Here is a 22,484-nt window from a genome sequence, read left to right as displayed (position 1 = left end):
AAAAGTGGGGTATGCCTGTAATATACTGAAATAATATGTTGAAAGGCCAGTAAACCTAATTTCACATTTTTAAATCTGACTTATTTTTTTAACTGATGGTTTATAACTGAGAATCACTTCCCTTTCTGGTAAATGCCTCTCTAGAAGCTGACATTTAACTTGGCTATCTTTTCAGATAAGCTCTTAAAACATTCACATATAGGTGTGTTAATTGCTTATTCATATAAAGATTTCATTAACTTTTTTTGGCTATGGAAGCTATTTAGCAAGTGAAATTCTAATACATTATTCAGAAACTTCGGTGGCATTGTTCTTAGAGACTATTTGTGGCAACTTGCCACTGTTGCTGCTACAAACGTCCCAAAATAGAGCCCGAATGGGACAGCCATATTCAGTCTCCTGCTATTCCAATTCTTTTTGCTTTTTTCTTCATTTTTAGATTGAATTAGAGGTTTATATTGTGTAATGTGAAAGAGCAATTAATGTGAAAGTCTAATTATGCAAAGCTTCTTATACAATGTAATCAACTCATCTGTACCTAGAAATCTATTTCACACGTTTGTCTAGCGAAACAAGGGAAATTGCATCTGTTCTATTACTTTCCACATTTCATCAACATTCCGGGAAGGGAGTTTAAAAAACTTGATGTTTGTAACACACAAAACACTTACCTTTGTTTTATTTCTTTGCAGATCCTGGACAATCAGGAAGCCCAAGCCACAATGATCCTGCCAAGAATCCACCAGGTAAATATCACCCATGGAAAATTTACATTCTAACAATGCCTGTGAACAAAAGTGGTACTGTGATAGCTTCAAAGTGTATAATTGGTCAGCAATCTGCTTTGCATAGGCAATGGGTATAATTGAGACAAGCAGTGATTATGTTACTTCTTTCATTGTAACCAGTAGTTTACCCGCAACTTCATTAAGATTCAGCTAATCTCATGGAGTTTCCACCGTGAAGATTGAGAAGATGAGCTTTTTACTAAACTCCTAAAAGGCCATGTCAAGTTTCTTGCCCTTGTGCGGTGCATTGAGGTTGCAATTACTTAAAAGATGTATAAAGTGAACCTGTAGTTCAGCAATAAACATTTAGGAATCTACACATCTTAACAAGCCGTAAAAGAGCTTTAAAAAAAGGCCTTACGGACTTGTGTTGCTGCAGGTACTGTGGAGGAAAATTATGCTTAGGGAAGCACTGAAGTTGTTTAAATCATTTTCCCAGCAACATGGCTCCCCCCCCCCTCCCCCATTAGAGAACCTGTGTTTACATTAGAAATGAAGACTGTTGAGTCACTGCTGGGAGAGGTAGTACAGGGAGTTGAGAGGAATACATGGGCAACTTAAGTACGTCTGATATAAATTTTGAAAATGATTTGCTGCACAGTGCCTGCAGTTACATAAGACCTAAGCACATACATCTGTAGTTTTTCTTGTCTATCTCCAAAGCTCTAATGCCGCGTACACACGGTCGGACTTTTCAGCTACAAAAGTCCGACAGCCCGTCCGACAGAATTTCGACAGACTTTCGACTGACTTTTGGCGGACTTTCAGCCGACTTTCTAATGACCGGACTTGCCTACACATGATCACACCAAAGTCAGACAGATTCGTACATGATGACGTACACCGGACTAAAATAAGGAAGTTGATAGCCAGTAGCCAATAGCTGCCCTAGCGTCGGTTTTTGTCCATCGGACTAGCATACAGACGAGCGGATTTCTGGGTCCGGCAGAGTTACAACGTAAAGATTTGAAGCATGTTCAAAATCTAAAGTCCATCAGATTTGCGACTGGAAAAGTCAGTTGAAGGTCCGGTGAAGCCCACACACGATCGGATTGTTCGCCGGACAAGTCCGGTCGAAAAGTCCGACCGTGTATACGCGGCATAAGTCCAGTGTCTTTCTTTTTTTTTTTTTTCTTAAATATTCTTTATTAACATTTCTTAAAATTTACATACCTTCCATCAAACAAGTTATAACAACACCGGGTACATGTAAACAAAATTCACTAGGGATAAAGCTACAAACCCCACATCCATACATACTATATTCCCATAACAACAAGCCTGCTCTAGCCACCAATTGACACTACTTGCCCTATGTTCAGGCAACAGCTTGCTGTTTACCCCACCCCTCCCTCCTAGCCCCCCCTCCCACCCCAACCAGGATCTTAAATTCCTTCAGTTAATCCTTACATCCAATGCTTATCAACCAGGGGTTCCACATCTTTTCAAATTTTTTGAGATTTTCTCTTCTAATATATAGGGCTCTCTCCTTCCAGATTATCTCATTTACTATTTTGGCCCACTCCTCAACCGTCGGGGGCAGGACTGATTGCCATCTTTGCATAATCAACTTTCCGGCTTGATACAAACACCTCAAAACTGCTGTTTTTAGCGTTACCTCCTCTGAACCCCATACTCTATATCCAAGGATGCATAATCTGACATCTGTTTCAGTCCAGTGTCTTTCTGCTGTTCCATTCTTCTGTTTTCAGCAAAACTTCTGACAAGTTCACTGACAACCGAGATAAAACCAGCCTGAAGTTTGTGTCGGGGTGGGTGTTATAAATAGATTAGCAGAGAGCTGGTCTATTCACAGTACAGCTCTGCGCATTCCTTCCTTCCTTGGCCTATGTGGAGTGGGGGCATAGGCATGCGCACAGGCTGTGCCGGGTGTGCCCAGGCACACCCTAATCCCCCCATGCGCATTATTGTTATCGTTCTGTGTAGCAACAGGAACATGGCAAAGATCTCCCTCTTACCTGCTCTGCCATAAGAGAAGTGTTTATCCTTTTCTCTTTCACTGTGCCAACAGAGAGATCAATGTTCCAGGGTCATATATATGTAGATACATACACATGCATGTACGTTTGAGCTTAAGGGTGCACACCCTAATGCATTAGGCTGCGCACACCTATGAGTGGGGGTGTATGCCTTTCCTCCAATCAGCTGTCACACCGTGTATGCCAAGGTTCCACTTCCAGTGCTGAACAGGAAAAAAAATCTCTAACATCATGTGCACTTTCTAAAGATTATAGCAAACTGAAGACAGCAGATATACATGTAAAACGTATGTAGTGAGATTAGTGATCTGAGGCTATTCACTTCACTGGGTATATGTGAGGGTTTACATCCACTTTAATGTTCATAGCCTGGTTCACTTTAAATGTATAAATACCTATGTTGTCCAGTTATCTCAAAATTCAATAGGTCTGTCCTGTTGCTTACCAATTTTGGATTATGTCTTGCCTACCTAAAAACTGGCTTTCATTTAAGTTATTTTACTTTACATTGCATTGCCTTTTTATATGTAAAGTAATATAATGTTGGGAGAATAATGTTTATGTTAAATCCAAAGATAGCATAACAGACAGAAAACTAGATTTTTTAGGAAGGGAATATAGCAATGGCAGTCCTGTATTCCCAAAGTTGTTGTTTTCATTAAAATGTATCTATGGTCAAAAGTTTAAATCATTATATTTATTTACACATTTCATCCCAATTATTTCTAGCCCACTCATACTAGTCTGAATGATATTGAGGTTTGTAAACTTACTTTGGGAAGTCTCACATACATTAAGACCCCTTTCACACTGGAGGCGTTTTTCAGGCGCTATAGTGCTAAAAATAGCATCTGCAAAGCGCCTGAAAAATGCCTCATCTGCAATCCCAGTGTGAAAGCCCGAGGGTTTTCACACTGGAGTGGTGCGCTGGCAGGACGTCAAAAAAAATCCTGCAAGCAGCTTCTTTGAGGCCCTTTAGGAGCGGTGTATACACTGTTCCTAAAGCGCCCCTGCCCATTGAAATCAATGGGCAGCGATGAAGGAATTGCCTGCAAAGCACCTCAGCAGCGGAGCTTTTAACCCTTTATTTAGCCGCTAGCATGGGTTAAAAGTGCCCAGCTAACGGCCAAAAAGCGCCTCTAAAATGACGGTAAAACATTGCTAAAACTAGCGGCGCTTTACTGCCAACACCCCCACGCTGTCAGTGTGAAAGGGCTCTTACTTCCTTGAATTCTGTGACACAAATTCTCAATGTCCTATGAGAAGGCACTGCTGTGTCACAGAATATACAGAGCCTTCTTGCTGAAGTACAGGAGTGCTGAGAGGAGGAGTTTTAGAAGGCTAGATCAGTACAATAATTACTGCTTGCAGGCAGCAAGGTACCATGGGATACGTAGTTCTTACAAATTAAAAGTAAAAAGCAGAGGAGAAGCTGCAAAGCATGCTGGGAATGGAAGAAGTTGTGGAAAGAGATTGCCAGAAGACAGGCAGAACTCACAACATGGGAAGAGATTTTTATATTTCAATGTGTTTATTGGTTTAAACAGAATAAACATTGCACAGTATGTGTAAAATAGGTTACATAAACCAGTAGTATGTCAATTGTATATCTAGTAAAGAAAGGAGATTGTCAAATATAACTATTGTTTATATTACTATTACAGTATGGATGTTATAAACTAAAGTGTATGCTGTGACCATAAATTTTCTTTAAAAGAGATAGAATGGCTTAGCAAGATTGCAGTTAGTAACAGTGAGGTTGATTTACTAAAACTGGAGAGTACAAAATCAGCTTCCAGTTTTTTTTTTTTTTTCTGTCAAAGCTTAGGTGAACAAGCTGAAGTTAGAAGCTGATTGGCTGCCATACAGAGCTTCACCAGATTTTGCACTCTCTAGTTTTAATAAATCAACCCCAAGGAGAAATAACAAAAGTGCACAATTCCTGTTTCAGCATTTACATTGCTTTAATAAATAGAATGTGCTAATTAATCCATTATAGATGTGCTGCCCCTTTAGAAACCCATATACATGCCATAGTATTCAATACATGTAAGCTGCGTAGTAAACACAATTAATAACTCTAATACATTCCAATTCATCAGTAATATACAATGTGAACCTTCTGAATAAGTGAAAATAAATACACCTGTAAAAAACTCCTAGTTCAGCAACAATTCATCTAAGCATTCGTGATAAAGTAACAGTAGGTAAATATGAATAAATAATAAGAATATCCACATTCATAGGAAAGTCCAATGTAAAGCCACAAACTTGTCAGTGTGACAGTGACAAAACCAGTGCTTGAGGAAAGGAAAACAATGCCACCATGTGCTCCTCCAAAATGTTTAAATGTGCTCCTTACCAAAAAGTTTGATCCCGCACAGAGATCAAATAAATCTTGCTGCCCCACAGCGTCAATAAAAATGGACTATAGAAATGCAACGCCATGTTCATAAAATAGATGTGCTCAACATGGAAGGGTTAAAGAACAATGAGAGGATGCCATAGTGTAGTATAGTTAAAAACTGCTCCAATTTATTTAAGCAAACACACTTATAATAGCGAAGGATCATTACAAAATGCCACATAGTGTGTCCTGCCGGCGTGCGGGATGACATCACATGTCCAGCCCCACAGGGTATTTTCTCAGGCCTTTTTTTCCCTTTATTTTTATTAGGTAATCTGGCCAGAAACACACTTCCTATCCGAGTGTGGCTCATTTCAACCATGGGAGAGGGTAGTGTTAGATGCACTAGCAGATTTAGAAGGACTTTACTAACAAATGAAGACAGAACTCCAGCTAACACATTTTAAGAAGTTAAAGCAACAGTTTTTTTTTTTCCTTTTGGGATAAAGGTTTTTCATAAATTAATAAAAGCTGATCTTTGTAAGCACCTCTGTCAGTGTTAAATGGGTTATCTCAAACCACTAACTGCCACTTTTGCTGGACAGCTAAAAATACCAGACTTACTGGCAGGATCCCCAGGTGAAATAAAAAATAAAAAAGCCTCTGACAATAAAACTGCCACAGGCACCACCTCTAAACATTGGTAAGCTGCAATATACTCTTTAAGCCCACTCTCAGTAGTTTTACTAGCAGCTTTCTGTAAGAAAATACACAGTTAATCAGATATGAAAGAAATCACTCTCCTCTCTTGTTTTACATTTTTGTGTTTCCATTGCAGATAAAAGGCACTGTGTATTTATTATACAAAAAAATCACTTATCTCATGCCTTATTTATTTACCTATGTTATTCCAAACAACACCAAAAAGTTTGAACAGTCCATCAGAAGCAGTAGGTCTAAATGGCTTACTGTTTAAAAATTGTCTGGAAATATGTTTACATAGTGGATGAAGAAGTGCGGGTGTGAGTGAAAGAGACAAGGGGAACATGGGCTGTCTCCTGATCTGGTGTTTTGTAATAAACGACCTCACCACTTCAAATGCGGGAAGCCAGAATTAAGGAAAGAACTTAAACGGCTATGCATTCTAAACCACATTGCTTCAAGTTCACTTTCTCATATTTGTTAGTGTAGACCTTTACAAGCTCCTTGTGGTTTTTTGGTCATTTTCTTTCATGCTATTTAATTTGTGAAGTTTGTGTTCCCTTCTTTTTTTTCTCCATAAAACGTTGTTTTTGTCAGTACTTGTTCAAAATAAATATAAAGAATGTTTTATTTTTGCATTTTGTAGAAAGTGATAGTTTGCTCCAATGTTAAGGGGTGGATATGGCTTCTAAAAGCCCATTATTAATCATTTGCACAAACAAAAAACTTGCTAAGCCTCGTACACACTCAGGCCGGAGCTGCTGTACTAACAATCCGATGTTAGTACAGCGATCTCCCCTACTGTGCTATTGTGTTGTGACAGGGGGACTCCCCCGCCAGGACACTCTGGTCAGCGCTCTCAGCCATTGGCTGAGAGCGTTGATCGGGAGCCTGTTGGCAAACCTGTTTTGGTCATGGACCTTCGACAGAAGCCAGGTAACGTACACATGGATCAGATGTCGGCCAGGTTCTATTGCTGTTCGACATTTGGTCCAGGTGTACTAGGCTTAAAGAGGAAATAAACCCTCCTGCAAAAAAAATAAATAAAAACACACCCTGCAAGATAAAGGCATAATGAGCTAGTATGCATAGCATAGCATAATTCATTATGAATTACTTACCCAAGATTGAAGCCCCCGCAGCCGTCCTCGTTTCCCCCTCAGGCGGCCGACATGTCTCCCTGGGCTTGCTTCCGGGTATCACGGCTCTGGCACTGTGATTAGCCGGAGCCGCAATGACATCACTCCCGTGCATGCACGCGGGAGCCGCCACGAACGGCACAGTACAACTGAAGCAACGGCACGTACGTGCCGTTGCTTCAGTTGGCTTAAGTGCGCATGTGCCGCATGACGTCGGCACATGCAAATACAGGGATATCTCCTAAACCGTGCCAGTTTAGGAGATATCCAGTGCAGCTACAGGCAAGCCTATAAAAGGGTTTACAACCACTTTAAGAATGAGGCCTGTCCTTTTTACTAGATATAGCAGTAAAAAAATCTCCCTAGTACACTAAAACTACCAGAAAACAAAAAAGGTAAAAAGTGACTGCATACCAGTAGCATGGTGGAATTAAATTCTACTATTTTATTTCAGTAATTATTTGTTTTTAATTTTAGACCCCTTTCACACTGAGGCGTTTTTCAGGCGCTACAGCGCTAAAAAAAGCACCTGCATAGCGCCTGAAAAAAGCCTCAGCTGCAAACCCAGTGTGAAAGCCCGAGTGCTTTCACACTGGGGCGCTGCGCTGGCAGGGCATCACAAAAAGTCCTGCCAGCAGCTTCTTTGCAGCGGTGGAGGAGCTGGGGCAGCGCTGCTATACCGCCGGCAAAGCGGCGCTGCAGCAGTGTTTTGCGGGTGGATTTAATCCCTTTTCGACCGCTAGTGGGGGTTAATAGAGCAGCCGAATAGCGCCGCTACAATGACAGTAAAGCGGTGCTAAAAATAGCGCCGCTTTACCACTGACGCCTGGGGCGGCTCAGTGTGAAAGGGGTGTAATGTAGTAAAGAAACGCCTAAAATCTTATTGATTGTACCAGGAATTTTTCCCATTTTTCCCATTTTGGTGTACTGTGGCCAATGTTTCCCTGTCCTGATTTGGCCACTTTACCAACCAATTTGTTGATGACTTTACAACTTTGCCATTTATTTTGTTCCTTACTTGACATTAATATTATTATCATACAGAATTTATATAACGGCAACAGTTTGCGCAGCGCTTTACAATGTAAGGGCACACTGTACAGTTACAATACAATTCAATACACATTTTTGAAAAGTCAAAGGAGCTGGGTGCAGCCACTGTTATGCCCTGTACACACGGTCGGACTTTGTTCGGACATTCCGACAACAAAATTCTAGGATTTTTTCTGACGGATGTTGGCTCAAACTTGTCTTGCATACACACGGTCACACAAAGTTGTCGGAAAATCCGATCGTTCTAAATGCGGTGACGTAAAACACGTACGTCGGGACTATAAACGGGGCAGTAGCCAATAGCTTTCATCTCTTTATTTATTCTGAGCATGCGTGGCACTTTGTTCGGATTTGTGTACACACGATCGGAAATTCCGACAACGGATTTTGTTTTCGGAGAATTTTATAGCAAGCTCTCAAACTTTGTGTGTCGGAAAATCCGATGGAAAATGTGTGATGGAGCCTACACACGGTCGGAATTTCCGAAAACAAGGTCCTATCACACATTTTCCGTCGGAAAATCTGACCGTGTGTACAGGGCATTAGAGTATTCTGCCAGCTGAGGGAATTTGTCCATTCCCGGGTGTTAGAATGGATTGAGGAATTTGTTAGCTTTTTTGTTCAGCTCCCTGAAAAGAAAATCACTTAGCGTATAACCAATTAAGACAAACCACAGATGATGCAATTTTCTTTTGTGCAACCATGGTTGATGGTTGATGGGGGATCTCTCCTGCAGAACTATTCTGCTTGCAGAACATAATGATTACTGCTGGCAGCTATTGCTGCTGGCAATAATCGCATGCAAAAAAATCCGACAGGCTGGTTGTACTGAAGTCAATCAATGGATCAACTTTAGTACATTCAGCCTGCCCATAGATGGATGTAATCTCGAGGTTCAATACATCTATGTCCAGCTGTTTTAATTTAGCTTGCGTGCAGTCAGACAGTATAGAAAGCAACCATAATTGAGGTTAAAAAGTCATCAGGGATCCCTCTAGATCACATATATCAAACACAAGGCCCACAGCAGAGGAATCTGGCTTGCCAGGCCTTGTCATGTGGCCCTTGTACCCAGTTTTGCAGCCAGAAAATGGCAGTGTAGTTGTGGTTGTACACTGTGCATAGCGCATCTCAAAACCCTGCACTCTGTACGCAGCACACCCCGAAATCTGTATTCTGTACGTAGTGTACTTCTGAACTCGGCACTCTGTACTTGACGCACTCATGAACTCTGCACTCTGTACATAGTGCACCCTTGAACTCTGCACTCTGTGCATAGGGCACCCCTGAACGCTGCCCTCTGTGCTTAGGGCACCCCTGGAGCTGCACTTTGTACATAGCACACCCCTGAACCCCGCACTCTGTACATAGCACACCCCTGAACCCTGCACTCTGTATGTAGCGAACCCCTGTACCCTGCACGCTGTACATAGCACACCCCCTGTACCCTGCACTCTCTACATAGCGCACCCCCTGTACCTTGCACTCTGTACATAGCACACCCCCTGTACCCTGCACTCTGTACATAGCGCACCCCCTGTACCCTGCACTCTGTACATAGCACACCCCTGAACCCTGCACTCTGTATGTAGCGCACCCCTGTACCCTGCACGCTGTACATAGCACACGCCTGAACTCTGCACTCTGTACATAATGCACCCCAACTACAAATGGTCCATTTGAGGGCAACCATACTGCTGATATGACCAACAATGAAGTTGAGTTTGACACCCCTGCTCTAGATCTACATTTCTCTTTCCACAACTAGTTGGCTGGAATCACATAAAATAGGCAGGGCTTATTTACACTTTTGCAGGGGCTATCTACTTTTTAGCAGTTTGTGATCTGTTGCTCAGGTGATTAGGTGAGTGCAGTGCAGTGTAGAAATCATGACTAATGTCTCCTGACACTTAAGACATTAAAGTGGACAAGTGTGTGGAGTAGACACATGCTTTGTTGTTCTCAGTCCAGATTCTTAGACAAGGTAAATGTAAAAAGTATTTCTTACGCTGGTGTGGGCTAGATAAGACGTTTTTAAAGGTTCATTTTTAGTAGTATACTTTTATGTAGTATTAGATTGCAGATTATGTTACCTGTTTAGAGGTTAAAGCTAATTAATACTGGTGACCTTAAGTTTCAACACTATATCCAATATATATATTCCACAAGACCTAAATGTTTCATAATATGACTCATATATACCTATATTTACACCCAGGTAACTGGACCATTTTATGAAAAGAAAAAAAAATGGCTTTTGCCATAGTTGCATCAGAAAACACAGCTGATCTTTTAGTAAGGAAATATGATCATTGCTGTTTCAAAATCACTCTTATCTGACTGCAGACTCAGTAAGACACCTGACCACTTGTGCTGAAGAGGTGAATTTCATACTAGTCCTGGTAATACAAGTTTACTTTAGTTTAATAAAAAAAGACATATTCTTCAGTAAATAGAAATCCTAAGTATTAGAAAAATGTTAGAGTTGCAACCTTCTCAAATTCTAATTTTACAAGAAACCTTCACAGTGTTTGTATAGTAGTGTCCTAAAATAGTATATCAAGATAATGTAAACCATAGCATCTCTGCAATAAACAAAGACTGATTGGACTTTGGCATAGGCAAACTATCTTTGTTAAAATTTGATCACCCACATTGTATTGCAAACAAACAACAGTATTTTATTGTTTATAAGACGCTGATCATGGCACTACTATGGGGATGTCTTTTTTAAAATACTGGGTTTCTGTCTGTCTGTCTCTACTTTTAATATATAAAGAACAAGCTTGCAGCACATGAATGGCAGAGAAAATAAAAAACCCTTACAGTTATACTGGCCCCATGTCAGTGACTCATAAAGCATTGAAACCTAAGCATCAGCATTACAAGAGAGCCAGGCAGCTAGCTTTTTTGAAAGGAGGTGAGAAATGACAGCCTACATGTCTAGTTTTCCTCTGAGCATATTTTCTAGTGCCCAAACTAGTTCCTGTGAAGTAACTGTGATGGCACAGTGTAGACTGTCTTTGTGATTTGTTGCTGTCACACTCCATGAGCACAGTTATAACCTTTTTTGTAGGAGTGCTTTGCTCTGGGTGTCAAGTCTTGTGCGCTGTTACCTGCACTTGATTAATAGTTTGACCTGCAGGGTCCTCAAGGCATTGCTCACGGGCTGCTAGAACTTGACAAGTACATTCTCCATACTATACATAATTCTGCATTATTTACACAACAGTTCTTACATAAAGCCATCAAATCTTAAACACACACCCAGATTTTTAAAATAAACTCTGAGGTGATTTAGGGATAGTAAAAAGTTTACTTTTTTTAAACAATATCTAATATTTTCTGTACAGTTGGCTGTGTTTGGTATTCATGTATGTTTTGTGCAGTGGTTTCTCACCTTTCTGCAGAAATATTTAGAAACACATTACAATTATAATAGCGTAGTGAAAAGATCATGGCCCATGCACTGCAACGGTTCAATTAATCATACTTCAGTATCTGTGTCCCGTAGACTTAGCTTGAGTGCAGTGGTCATATGCTGTATATAAACACTAAAGGTTAACCTATCAGATCGACTTTGCAATGCAAGTTAGAACATGAAAGTACCACCTTGTTGCTTGCTTTTCTCTTTACGGCAGACCACTTATTGTTTTGCTTGTGTAAATTTTTGACAGACCTGAAAACTGTTATATTCTCTTTTTGACATTATTTTCATTTTTTTTTCAACAAGGATTATAAAGATAGTAAATCACTCACAATTTTTTTATTCTCATTTTTTCCAGGATACCTTGAAGACAGTTTTGTAAAGTCTGGAGTTTTCAATGTTTCAGAGCTAGTACGGGTGTCTAGAAGTAAGTTAAGATTGGCATTCTCTGAAGCTCTGAAGCCTGCCTTTTCTCTTGGTGACATAGCAACACTAACCACTTGTCTACTGGGGCAATTTTACAGTTTTTTGCACACTCTAAAAACTACATTTTTTGCAACAAATTACTTTAAACTCCAAAATAATAATATATTTTCACAGGTTGTGCTTGATTGGTGACATCCTCTGCTACAGTAGTCAAGGATTGACAGCTGTGAACCCAGATGTGATGTAATACATGTCGCTTACAGGTTCATTGTTTGCAGGGAAGATCAGGGATGTTCCCTGATCAACTCCTGCTCTCACTGTGGGAGACATTTATGGTCCTAGGCTCAAACAAAGGGAGAGCCCGGGTACCACTCCAAGTGCAAACAAGGTATTGGGGGGAGGGGGGGTGTCATCCCTTCAGAGTCCCATGAAAGTGATCAAGCAGCTCTAGAGCCACCAAGATCACTTTTATTTGAAAGTCCTTTGTCAGTCCTAAAAATCCATAGCAAGCTTACATTAACCCCTTGTATCCTGTGCCATTTATAAATGTACATTGGTAGAGAAGTGGTTAAAGTGCAACTCCAGCGAAATATGTTTTTTTTTTTCTCATTTTGGATACTAATGGGATAGGGAAGAACCTGTTGGGATTTTTTTTATTGTTGGTCTTCTCATTGGGGAGATATTCTCTAACTTCTTGTGCAATCATTAGGACAGGAAGTAAATGGTAATCAACCCACCGGTATCAAACAGAAACCTAACAGTGCTCCTAACCTGTCCCTACTCAATTAATAAAATTACCTTGTTTCCTGTGTAAGTTCCTCTCTGAGAGATTTTGCTGACTGACTTCCCATACCATTGATGAGGGAAAATTTCTCAAATTGGGACACAATAATGAAAGCCTGACAGAAGTTCTATCCTTTGCCCTTGACCAGGTTGCTGCATTTCTACTTTGTATTGAATACAAGATGTTTGGCTTTTCATTTACATTAATGAGTTACTCAGTTTTGTGTAAGCCATCATAGTTTGCTGTTAGCAGGTTATCTGCAGTTTCTTCAGTAGGTTTAAATCGGAAAGTCTAGTGTAAGCAGGACAGAATAGTTAGCTGCATGCTTCCTTTTTTATAATAACATTCCAAATAGCTATTTGATCTTTATAGTGTATTTTATTCCTTCCATGTAAACTAGACATATTTTTCTGTTCTTCAAGTTTCTGTGATACTGAGAAGCTAATGCTGGAAGAGGTACAACATTTATGTATCCTCATGTAAGGTCTAAAAGGGCAATGTCTCTCATCCCATAAAATGTACTGATTTATAATACATTTCCTTCCTGCTATAATAGTAGAAAGTAAAAAATGACATACATCTTTTACATGGCAGGATGATGGTGTTAAGAAAGTAAAAACAAATCCCAGCATTTTGAATAGTATTGATAATAAGTTCTGTCCCCTATGTGACCTGCTAGCTATTTTTTTTAACCTAACGCATGCATGCAATAAATGTGTGCTAAAAATGTTTCAATTACTGATCTCTTTACTTGCTCCATGACAGACTCACAAGTTTTGACTAGAGTCGTGCCTTAAAAGCATTACATTTTGTCTCTTTACCGACCCATTTAGTAAATGTAAAAACTTTGCACAGGTTAGCTATTGTAGCAGATGGATTGCAAAATAGAAGTCTTTATAATTTAAAAAAGGAATATATATTATCACTTTGATATGTGCATGTTGGAAGCCATATGAGCATCTGACATGATTTAAAGTGATTGTAAAGGCTCAAGATTTTTTACCTTCACACTTACACTTCTGTGTGCAGCTCCCCCCAATCCTTACCTGAGCCCCATCCTGATCCAGAGATGTACATGGGTCCCTTCCTCCTCATTGGCTCTTGCTAATGTCAATAGCCAGTGAGATAATGAGGGGAGAGCGGGGGTGGAGCCTAGCCATGCTCCATGTGCGAACTGACACAATGCAGCTGCTCGGGTGCCTCAGTAGCAAGCTGCTTGCTATGGGGCACTTGGCAGGAGGGAGGGTCCAGGAGCAATAGCAGGGGATCCCAGAAGAGGAGGATAGGTGCTGCTCTGTGCAAAACCACTAGACAGAGCAGGTAAGTATGACATGTTTGTTATTTTTTTTTAAATCTGCCTTTAATTTGACTTTAAAAGAATCTATATAGTAGGTACCTAAGTTGCAGGTGCATGGGTCAAAAAAAAAGCTTTAAAATGAACAATCTCAGATTTAACCTCAGCATGTACTAAACATGGTCAAACTGCACTGAAGTAGTAGTGGTAATCAATTCAAAGCTTGCAGGATAGGAGAACACCTAACAGGATAGTATTTAACTGACAAAAAAGTAAAGAGACAACAGAAACAAATCACCACCTCGGTTACCTAGCTGGAATTAATTAAATGGTTGCTATGTGTATCTAAGACCAACACATGGATAGCTATAACATGGTATAAAAAGAAACGAAACCTGGTTCCGTTAACAGTGAGAAAAATAAGGAATAATTAGTCATCTCTTACACAGTTTTCCTACATTTGGGCAGTGATAGATTTGGAGAATACCAAGCAGTGCCTTCAACACACAATCACTGTTGTTTAATATAGCATGTGTAACATTTTTCTAGCAATATGGATGCACTCAAAAGTCATGCACCTAATTCATGAAATCTTTGTGACAGGTCAGATAGTTCTTATGTGACTGCTAGCGGCTATGGAATCTGCCCTCTGTCAATCACAAGGAAAGCAAACCTAATGGGGAGCTAGTCTCTCAGCATCATTTGTTAGGCTCCGACCACTGTCAATCTAGTAGGAGGCAAACCTGATGGTGAACTAGTGTCTTGACATGATCCATCAGGCTCATCTGACTCAACAGCAGACTGGAGGACCTTAAAGAAAATAGTCATCCAGTCTCTGAAAAGGTTTGGTCGCTGCACCTGTCTATTTGACAGGCATAGCAGCTGAGCAGGGGGCTCAGTAATGTTGAACCTATGATTTTATCAGGCTCAGCATTACTATAGACTATGATGAACACATTATTGAAAGTAATTTCATAAACCAAGTTGATGTCAGATGCATGTCACGGTCTCCCCAATCACCAGCCTTTATGTGAAATTTTGGAGTGTGAAAAGACTTCTACCTAATTTTTCATTAAAAGTACTCAGGGCTGCTGGAGAAATGGTACCAAAACCTGCTACACTCAATACAGTTTTTGCATGGCACCATCCCAAAAAGGTGGTGGACCCTGTCCCTTTTAGGTTTTTAATATCAGTGTGTTTCTAGGTATTACTGTTATCTTGTTCATCTCTTTTATATGTGCATGCCTAGTAATAATTTGAAATAATTTGAAATAACATATAGAGTATATTTTACAGCTTATCTTCTTGGTAGATCACATGAAAATATGTGGTTTATTAAATTTAATATTTAAACATGCAGAAAAGGCTTGCAGATGTGATGTATTAAGAAATGTATGCCCAGATGCAGGGCATTTATGGCTGCAGGTCTTTAATGAAGGGGCACAGGTTCACTAGCACCCTGCTCATTGCAGCATTGCATGTGTAACTTATCTAATAATAGAATCTGCATTGTGGTTGTGGCAAGCTTTTTTCATCTAGCATTTGTTTAACCTCTAGTTTACCTCAAACCACAAGAGACCATGATATGCTCAACCGGTCTGTAGCAGTCAGCTATCACTCCCACATGGCATGCCAAGCTTGAAGTACTCGACTCCGGTGCTTCGGCTTGTTTTGTAGCACACATGAAAAGCCTTATTCACACTATGCATTTCTCCAGGGACCTTGTTTACTCTTGGTCCCTATTAAATAGGGGATTAAAATAGTTTGTGGATATTAAGCCATTTGAGCTGGCAGCTGTGTTCTTCTCTCAGGTAAAAGGGCAGCTTTTAATAGGCATCTCTCAAAAAGATATATGAGAAAACACTCTGCTGCTCATCCAAATATGCAAAGAATCCACCTCTGTCATCAACATCTCTCTTTCCAGCAGGGCTAATTGAAAAGACTATCTGCGTGTAGTGAGTTTAGTGGGGCCCAGAGATTTGACCCGGCAGCACTGATTGATGTCCCTCATGCAGTACATACTGTACTGCTTGGAGACATTGTTCTCTGAGTGAAAAGGAGCCAGCTTTCACATGCAATTAATGATTCTTCAGGAAATAATTGCACTTTGCATAAATTAGGGCCACCATCATTTTTTTTAAACAAAGAAGTGATTTGGCTGTACTTTCCAAGGACTCTGATGGTGCTAAATGTACAGGACACCAATATGCTTTTAGACAGGGTTAAATTCAATCAGATTTGCATACTATTGGATGTTCTACATTAAGTGTACATTTTACTTAACATACATCAAGCAACATGTACCTTTGATCAGTGGGGAACAGTCTCTTTATTGCAGGGAGTTTTACTGTTGTCAAGCTGGGGACCCCAAAACCAAATTCTAGGGCACCATCCAGGCCCACAAGGAGAGCTGCTGGACTCTAATTAGGAGGAATAATTATCAGAAGGATTTTTTATTAAAGTTCTATTAAATCACCTGGTGTATTAAAATATTTATAGCCAGTTGACACTCTTAAAGCTTATTTTACTTTGGCCAGGAACCAACTGTTTATCCATCGAAGAGTGTTATTAAATTTCTAACAAATGTCTGATCCATGAGTAACTCACTTTAATTTTTTTTCTTTTCTCTAGCACCCATAACACAAGGCTCTGGAGTCAGTTTTCCAATTGGAGAGCCACTAAGCCAGCCCTACTATCATGACATGAACTCAGCTGTCAGCTTACAGAGGTCGCTGTCCTCTCCACCTAGCAGGTAAGCAGGAAGTAATAACATGGCAGCAAAGCTGTTAGAGGGTGGTTATGAGTGTATGTCTTCACAAGTCCATTTTAAATGATACATGCAGAAAGTAAATAACACTACAGCTTAATTGAAATAAAGGTGAAACTCTCATATTGCTCAAACTTTGAGTATAATCAAAAATGCAGACCTGCCAAATGAATCTAAATTAATCTAATAGTACTGCTTATTCAATTAGTTTAGTTTATTTTGTAAGAAGCTTGCATTTAAAGCTCAATTCCAGGCAGACAGATGCACAGTGGAATGAGAACTCTTTTACATGCCAAAAGATTTTTTTAGTCTTTTCAACCACTCTTGCAATCAAATTATCCCTGCCGAACAGCATAGCCAGGTTCCCCACCTCCCCTAGACCTCTGTGCATGGCACACTGCAATTGAGCAGTGAAGCCTTGGTCTAGGACCCTCCCCAACCTATGCTTAGGTAACCAATGAGCAGTAGCACATTGATGAAATCAACACTCTGCTCTCACTTCCTCTGTGAAAGCCCTCAGTGATAGGTGGACAGTACTGTGTAATGCAGCAGAGGTTTACATAACTGGATTATATTCTCCTAGTTTTAGAACTGCTGTGTAGAAGATTACATGATGTTGATATCAAGAAAGATTCAGATACGCGCGCTATATATATATATATATATATATATATACAGTTGTGCTCAAAAGTTTGCATACCGTGGCAGAAATTGTAAAATTCTGGCATTAACATTGAAAATATGACTGATCATGCCAAAAAACTGTCTTTTATTTAAGGGTAGCAATCACATGAAGCCATTTATTATCACATAGTTTTTTGGATCCTTTTTAAATCATAATGATAACAGAAATCACCCAAATGGCCCTGATAAAAAGTTTACATACCCTGGAATGTTTGGCCTTGGTACAGACACAGAAGGTGGCACACATAGGTTAAAATGGCAATTAAAGGTTAATTTCCCACATTTGTGGCTTTTTAAATCACAATTAGTGATAAATAGTCAATGAGTTTGTTAGCTCTCACATGGATGCACTAAGCAGGCTAGACACTGAGCCATGCGGAGGTAGAAAAGAACAGTCAAAAGCCCTGCGTAACAAGGTAATGAACCTTTACAAAGATGAAGAAGGATATAAAAAGATATCCAAAGCCTTGAATATATGCCAGTCAGTACTGTTCAATCACTTAATAAGAAGTGGAAAATTTGGGGATCTCTTGATACCAAGCCAAGGTCAGGTAGATCAAGAAAGTGCAACCTTTTTCAAGCCAATTAGAGCCTCAGACTCTAATCATGTGCTTACAAAAAACAAACCCCCGCGGTGCCCCTTATGGACCGGCCACTCCTGTATTGCAGTATGATATGATATCTTATTTATAAATAGGCTGAATGTTGTACATTAGGAACATACATCAACAGTACATGTCCCTGGTAAAATTATGATCCAACCGTCCAAAATTTCTTAGTAAGTAAAGATAACTTGGGATATTTTAGAAGCCACTCTGGTGGTATGATTATGTCAGATTTTTGCATCTCAAAGCGGTACATTGTTTTGCATAGAAATTTGGCGTTTTATATTGTAAGCCCGTAATTCTTAGTAATAACACACTTAGATCTGTCCAAACAAGAGTCTAGTAGACATACCGGGTATGATGAAGTTTGAAACACGAAATCATAAATTATAATATAATAAATAACTATAAATAACTATAAAAAATAACAATATAATAATAATGAAACTAATTTCCTCATGATTCACTATCGCTCAATTCTGCAAGTGTTGTAATTTACTATCGCTGTTTTCTAGCTGGTCTAAAACCACTTTTGATGTAAAGGAACACTTTTTGGTTGCCATGGACAATCTCAAGTTTCCAGGCAGAAAGAACAGTATATATAATATAAAAGTGCATGCAGGACACTGGACAAAGCACTAGGGACAAAAGGGATGTGAAATTATTTGATACAGTAATGTAATCTGTAAAATTACAGTGTACTGTATGTGTTATGTTTTGTGTACTTTTTGAATTTGCCGCCGGGCTCCGCCCCCGTGTGTCGGAGGGAACGGAGCCCGGAACACAGAGGTATCCAGCGGAGGACACAGCCCACAGACATAGCAGTGGGACATCGCAGGATCCTGGTGACAAGGTAAGTATACTGCACCAGGATTCTGCAATGCAATCCCGAGTGTGGCTCAGGGTTACCGCTAATTGTACTGAGATTTAACCCCCGTGCCACACTCGGGAATACCGCCAGGGAGGTTAATCTGTATAGCTGTGTACAGTCCAGAACAGCCTGACCTTATTTATTTTAGTGTCTGAAGGGTGAAATGTCTCAGATTGTGTTGCTCCATAGGACTTTGCCTTGCATTTTCCTATATAACACAAAGAGCATCTGATTGGTTAGAGGTGGACAACATAAACTGAAACTAATTTCCTCTCAAACACTTTAATCGAGAAGGCAGTCAGTTTCTGAAACCCTGGTGATCTGGGATCATTGTGCGTACATTCTTTTCATACTTCCAATTTTGATCTTAGTTACATTAATTAGTATCATGCTAATAAAACTTTAGGTAATTATTTGAATGTGGTTGTAAAAATAAGCTAACTTGCTGAAAGGTCTTGTGTAAAGCACCGATTAAGAAAGCAGGGAGTTTCATACATTATTCAAGGGTTAACATTCAAGGCCAACAAACGTAAATTGACTTTAGTTTTCAGAGACAGCATAGATCATTTGAGGTCATCTTCTAGCTTTAAGTGGTGGAAGGTTCATCCTTAACAAAGGAAATGGCTCTTTAAAGAATAGACCATTAATATTTTCCTACTAACTTTGCTAACTCTTACAACAAATCCAAAAGGAATGGCATACGAGGTTAGTTTAAATTAAACATATAAAGGATGTTTATCAACATAGAATGCAACATTAATGTGAAGCGCTAGCATTTCTTTTACTAATAAAGTAGCATTTTTTAATTTTTATTTTCCAAGAATCTATTTTATTTTCTGATTTTTTCATAGGTCTTGCAGCATATAAAAAGGTCATGTTCATACCAGTCCAGTTTCTCTTTAAAGTAATCCATTATCAAATTAAGTGAAGGGAAGTGTGTTTTATGTTTGATAGTAGGCAGCTCAAGGTACATGCACATCTCTCAATTTGGGCTTAAAGTTCCCATATAGAACACACCCTGATTTGAAGATCCCCAGGGCATACAAGAGCACTTTCAATAAGGGAGGAAGGTAAGTGCAGGCAACTTGACATGACTGCCATTGGGTATAAAACACATTGGGGGTTAATTATGAAAGACAAATCCACTTTGCACTACAAGTGCACTTGAAATTGCACTGAAAGTGCACTTGGAAGTACAGTCGCTCTCAATCTAAGGGGTATATCTGAAACTAGCGGAAGCTCTGCTGATTTTATCATCCAATCATGTGCAAGCTAAAATGCAGTTTTTTATTTTCCTTGCATGTCCCCCTCGGATCTACAGTGACTGCACTTCCAAGTGCACTTGTAGTGCAAAGTGGATTTGCGTTTCGTAAATAACCCCCATTGTCATCTACTTTGTCTTCTAACTTACACACTGCCTCCTCTAGGACCTGCAGTAGCCAGATTGACACTATGAGGGTTGATTTACTAAAGGCAACTAGGCTGTTCACTTTGCAAAGGAATTTTTCCTTAGCTTAGTGAATGTGGTGATAATTCACTTTGCAAAGAACACCCAATTACGTGTAAGGAAAATACAATAAAAAAAATCATTTTTTCTTGCACATGATTGGATGATAGAAGTCAGCAGAGCTTTTCCAAATTAATTAAGATAATTAAAAATTCCCCTGGAAGTGAGAACCCCTTTTACAGATTGCAATATAGAAATCTCTGTTACGCACAAGCACCTAATATTTGGTGCTGAACATATCAGATTAACTGCCTGCTGAGTTCAGAGAGCAGAAAAACTGACTTCTCTGACCTCTATATACTCCTTGTTTTGCTTATTAAAGCTTAAAGTACATCTAAACTGTAATGTGATGGAATTTGGTTTGCTAAATCACTTTGTATAATAAATAATTGTCATTAAGTCCTTTATTGTATCTCTCAGCTTCTGGTTTCCTCCAGCTTCTTTAGTCACTTTAAGTCTATATGCACTTGCTCTAGAGTCAGCCCATAATATTGTTTTGGAGCAGTATACTGACAGTGACAAAGGTGGGCTATGCTTGCTCAATGTGTGTGAATTTTACTCTCAAACAGTGGGGCTGACAATGTGAAATGCAAGAGCACACCTGGGAGACAGTTGTCACCCTATAGCAGGAAGTACCAGATCACAGTAATGGCTGGATCACCAACTATTCTTATAAGGAAAGCTGCTTGTATAAAGTGTTAAAAGAACTTTTAAAATCACATTGTCATGTTAAAGTTTATACAAGATTTTAGTAATTGGGTTTAGATTTATTTTCGGTTCTTTAACATTAAAGAGGAACTGCAGTCTGCTCACATAATTTGTATTAAGAACATCTTTGCCATTCTGAAGCTTTCGTCCAACCACTTTGCATATTATTTTAACAATACTGTGGTTCTGTACTTGCCAAATATGCTGCAGAAATCTCCCTCAACTAAGTCTGGCTGCAGACATTTTAACTGTGGGCAGCTGAAGCTGCTGCCTGTTCACTTCCTGGATTTACACAGACATACAGAGGCACACCTCCAGCTCTGCAGCTTTCATTGGCCCTCCTATGACTCATCCCCCCTCCCTTCCTGGCACACTCTCACAAGAGTGAGAGCTGTGTATGATGTCATAAACCTAGGCTAACGACCAGACAAGAAACCGAAAGTGGGCTGTATAAGGTATTTACTGGCAGAATTTTTTTTTTTTTTTTTTACAATCCAAAGTTAAAACAAGAGCAGAAGATGGAAAGTTGAAAAAATTACTCAAGGTCTGTTTTAAGAAAATTACCTTGGTTTTAGGTGATATAGATGTACACACCAATATTTTTTTTATTAACAGTAAAAGACCCAAGACAATTTCTATAGATGAAAATATGGAGCCAAGCCCAACTGGGGAATTCTACCCGTCTCCAAATTCACCAGCAGCAGGAAGTCGGACATGGCATGATAGAGATCAAGGTACTAAATCATACTTCTTATTATCTATTTGCTTAAATATGTTTTATTGTTGTTTTGTTGTTATCGTTATTGTTTCTCTTTTTTAATCAGTAGATCAGTAGATTGTTTGGTGTGGAGAAAAATTTTTTACCACACCTAGTACTACACATTTTACACAAAATGTAAGATTGATATATTCAAATAAATAATTTGTACCTAGCGTAGTAAATCTGTATTTTCTTTAATCATTCAATCATGTTCATGTACTTTCCTATTTTTTAAAAACTCCATGGCATGTGTTTGGATGTTCGAAGAGCAGTTAGCATTCAGTAGGTGGTAATCAGCACACTAATGTCCTATTCTTTTTAATGAGTCTGTTGCCATGGTCTGAAAGATATAAAAATCTCACTCTTAATGCACTACTTTCCAAACTTTCTGGTAGCTATTTTCTGCATCTGTCAAAAAACAGCTCCATAAGCAGCAAAAAAAATGTTTTTGTGTTAGGTAAAATTATTTGCTCCACCTTCAGTCACCATTAGTAGACCACATTTATAATTAGAACTGTAACGAAATACTTCAGCTATCTTGATCGTGTTTTATTTTTATTGTGCAGTTTGAATGAAAACTCCAATGTGGAGGGTAGTGAATAGCTGAAGTGTAAATGTTGCT

At 39.3% G+C, this 22,484-nt stretch overlaps 1 protein-coding gene across 11 annotated transcripts in view; it reads left to right on the top strand.

Annotated features, from left to right (window-relative positions):
* The window catches only part of NFIB (nuclear factor I B), a 595,118-nt gene that overhangs the window by 448,343 nt on the left and 124,291 nt on the right, over positions 1–22,484 (top strand). For 10 of the 11 annotated variants that reach the window (XM_073635597.1, XM_073635538.1, XM_073635590.1 and 7 more), the window contains 4 exons: positions 693–746; positions 11,815–11,883; positions 16,592–16,712; positions 21,718–21,836. In XM_073635597.1, the coding sequence (XP_073491698.1) occupies positions 693–746; positions 11,815–11,883; positions 16,592–16,712; positions 21,718–21,836 (363 nt within the window). The remainder of the gene's footprint in view (positions 1–692; positions 747–11,814; positions 11,884–16,591; positions 16,713–21,717; positions 21,837–22,484) is intronic. The other variant, XM_073635547.1, reaches the window with a different exon arrangement.

This window comes from Aquarana catesbeiana, linkage group LG01 (genome assembly GCF_042186555.1).
Source record: "Aquarana catesbeiana isolate 2022-GZ linkage group LG01, ASM4218655v1, whole genome shotgun sequence".
NCBI classification, from domain to species: Eukaryota; Metazoa; Chordata; class Amphibia; order Anura; family Ranidae; genus Aquarana; species Aquarana catesbeiana.
Note: the sequence above shows the minus strand (reverse complement) of the source record. Positions and strands in the feature narration are given on the sequence as shown.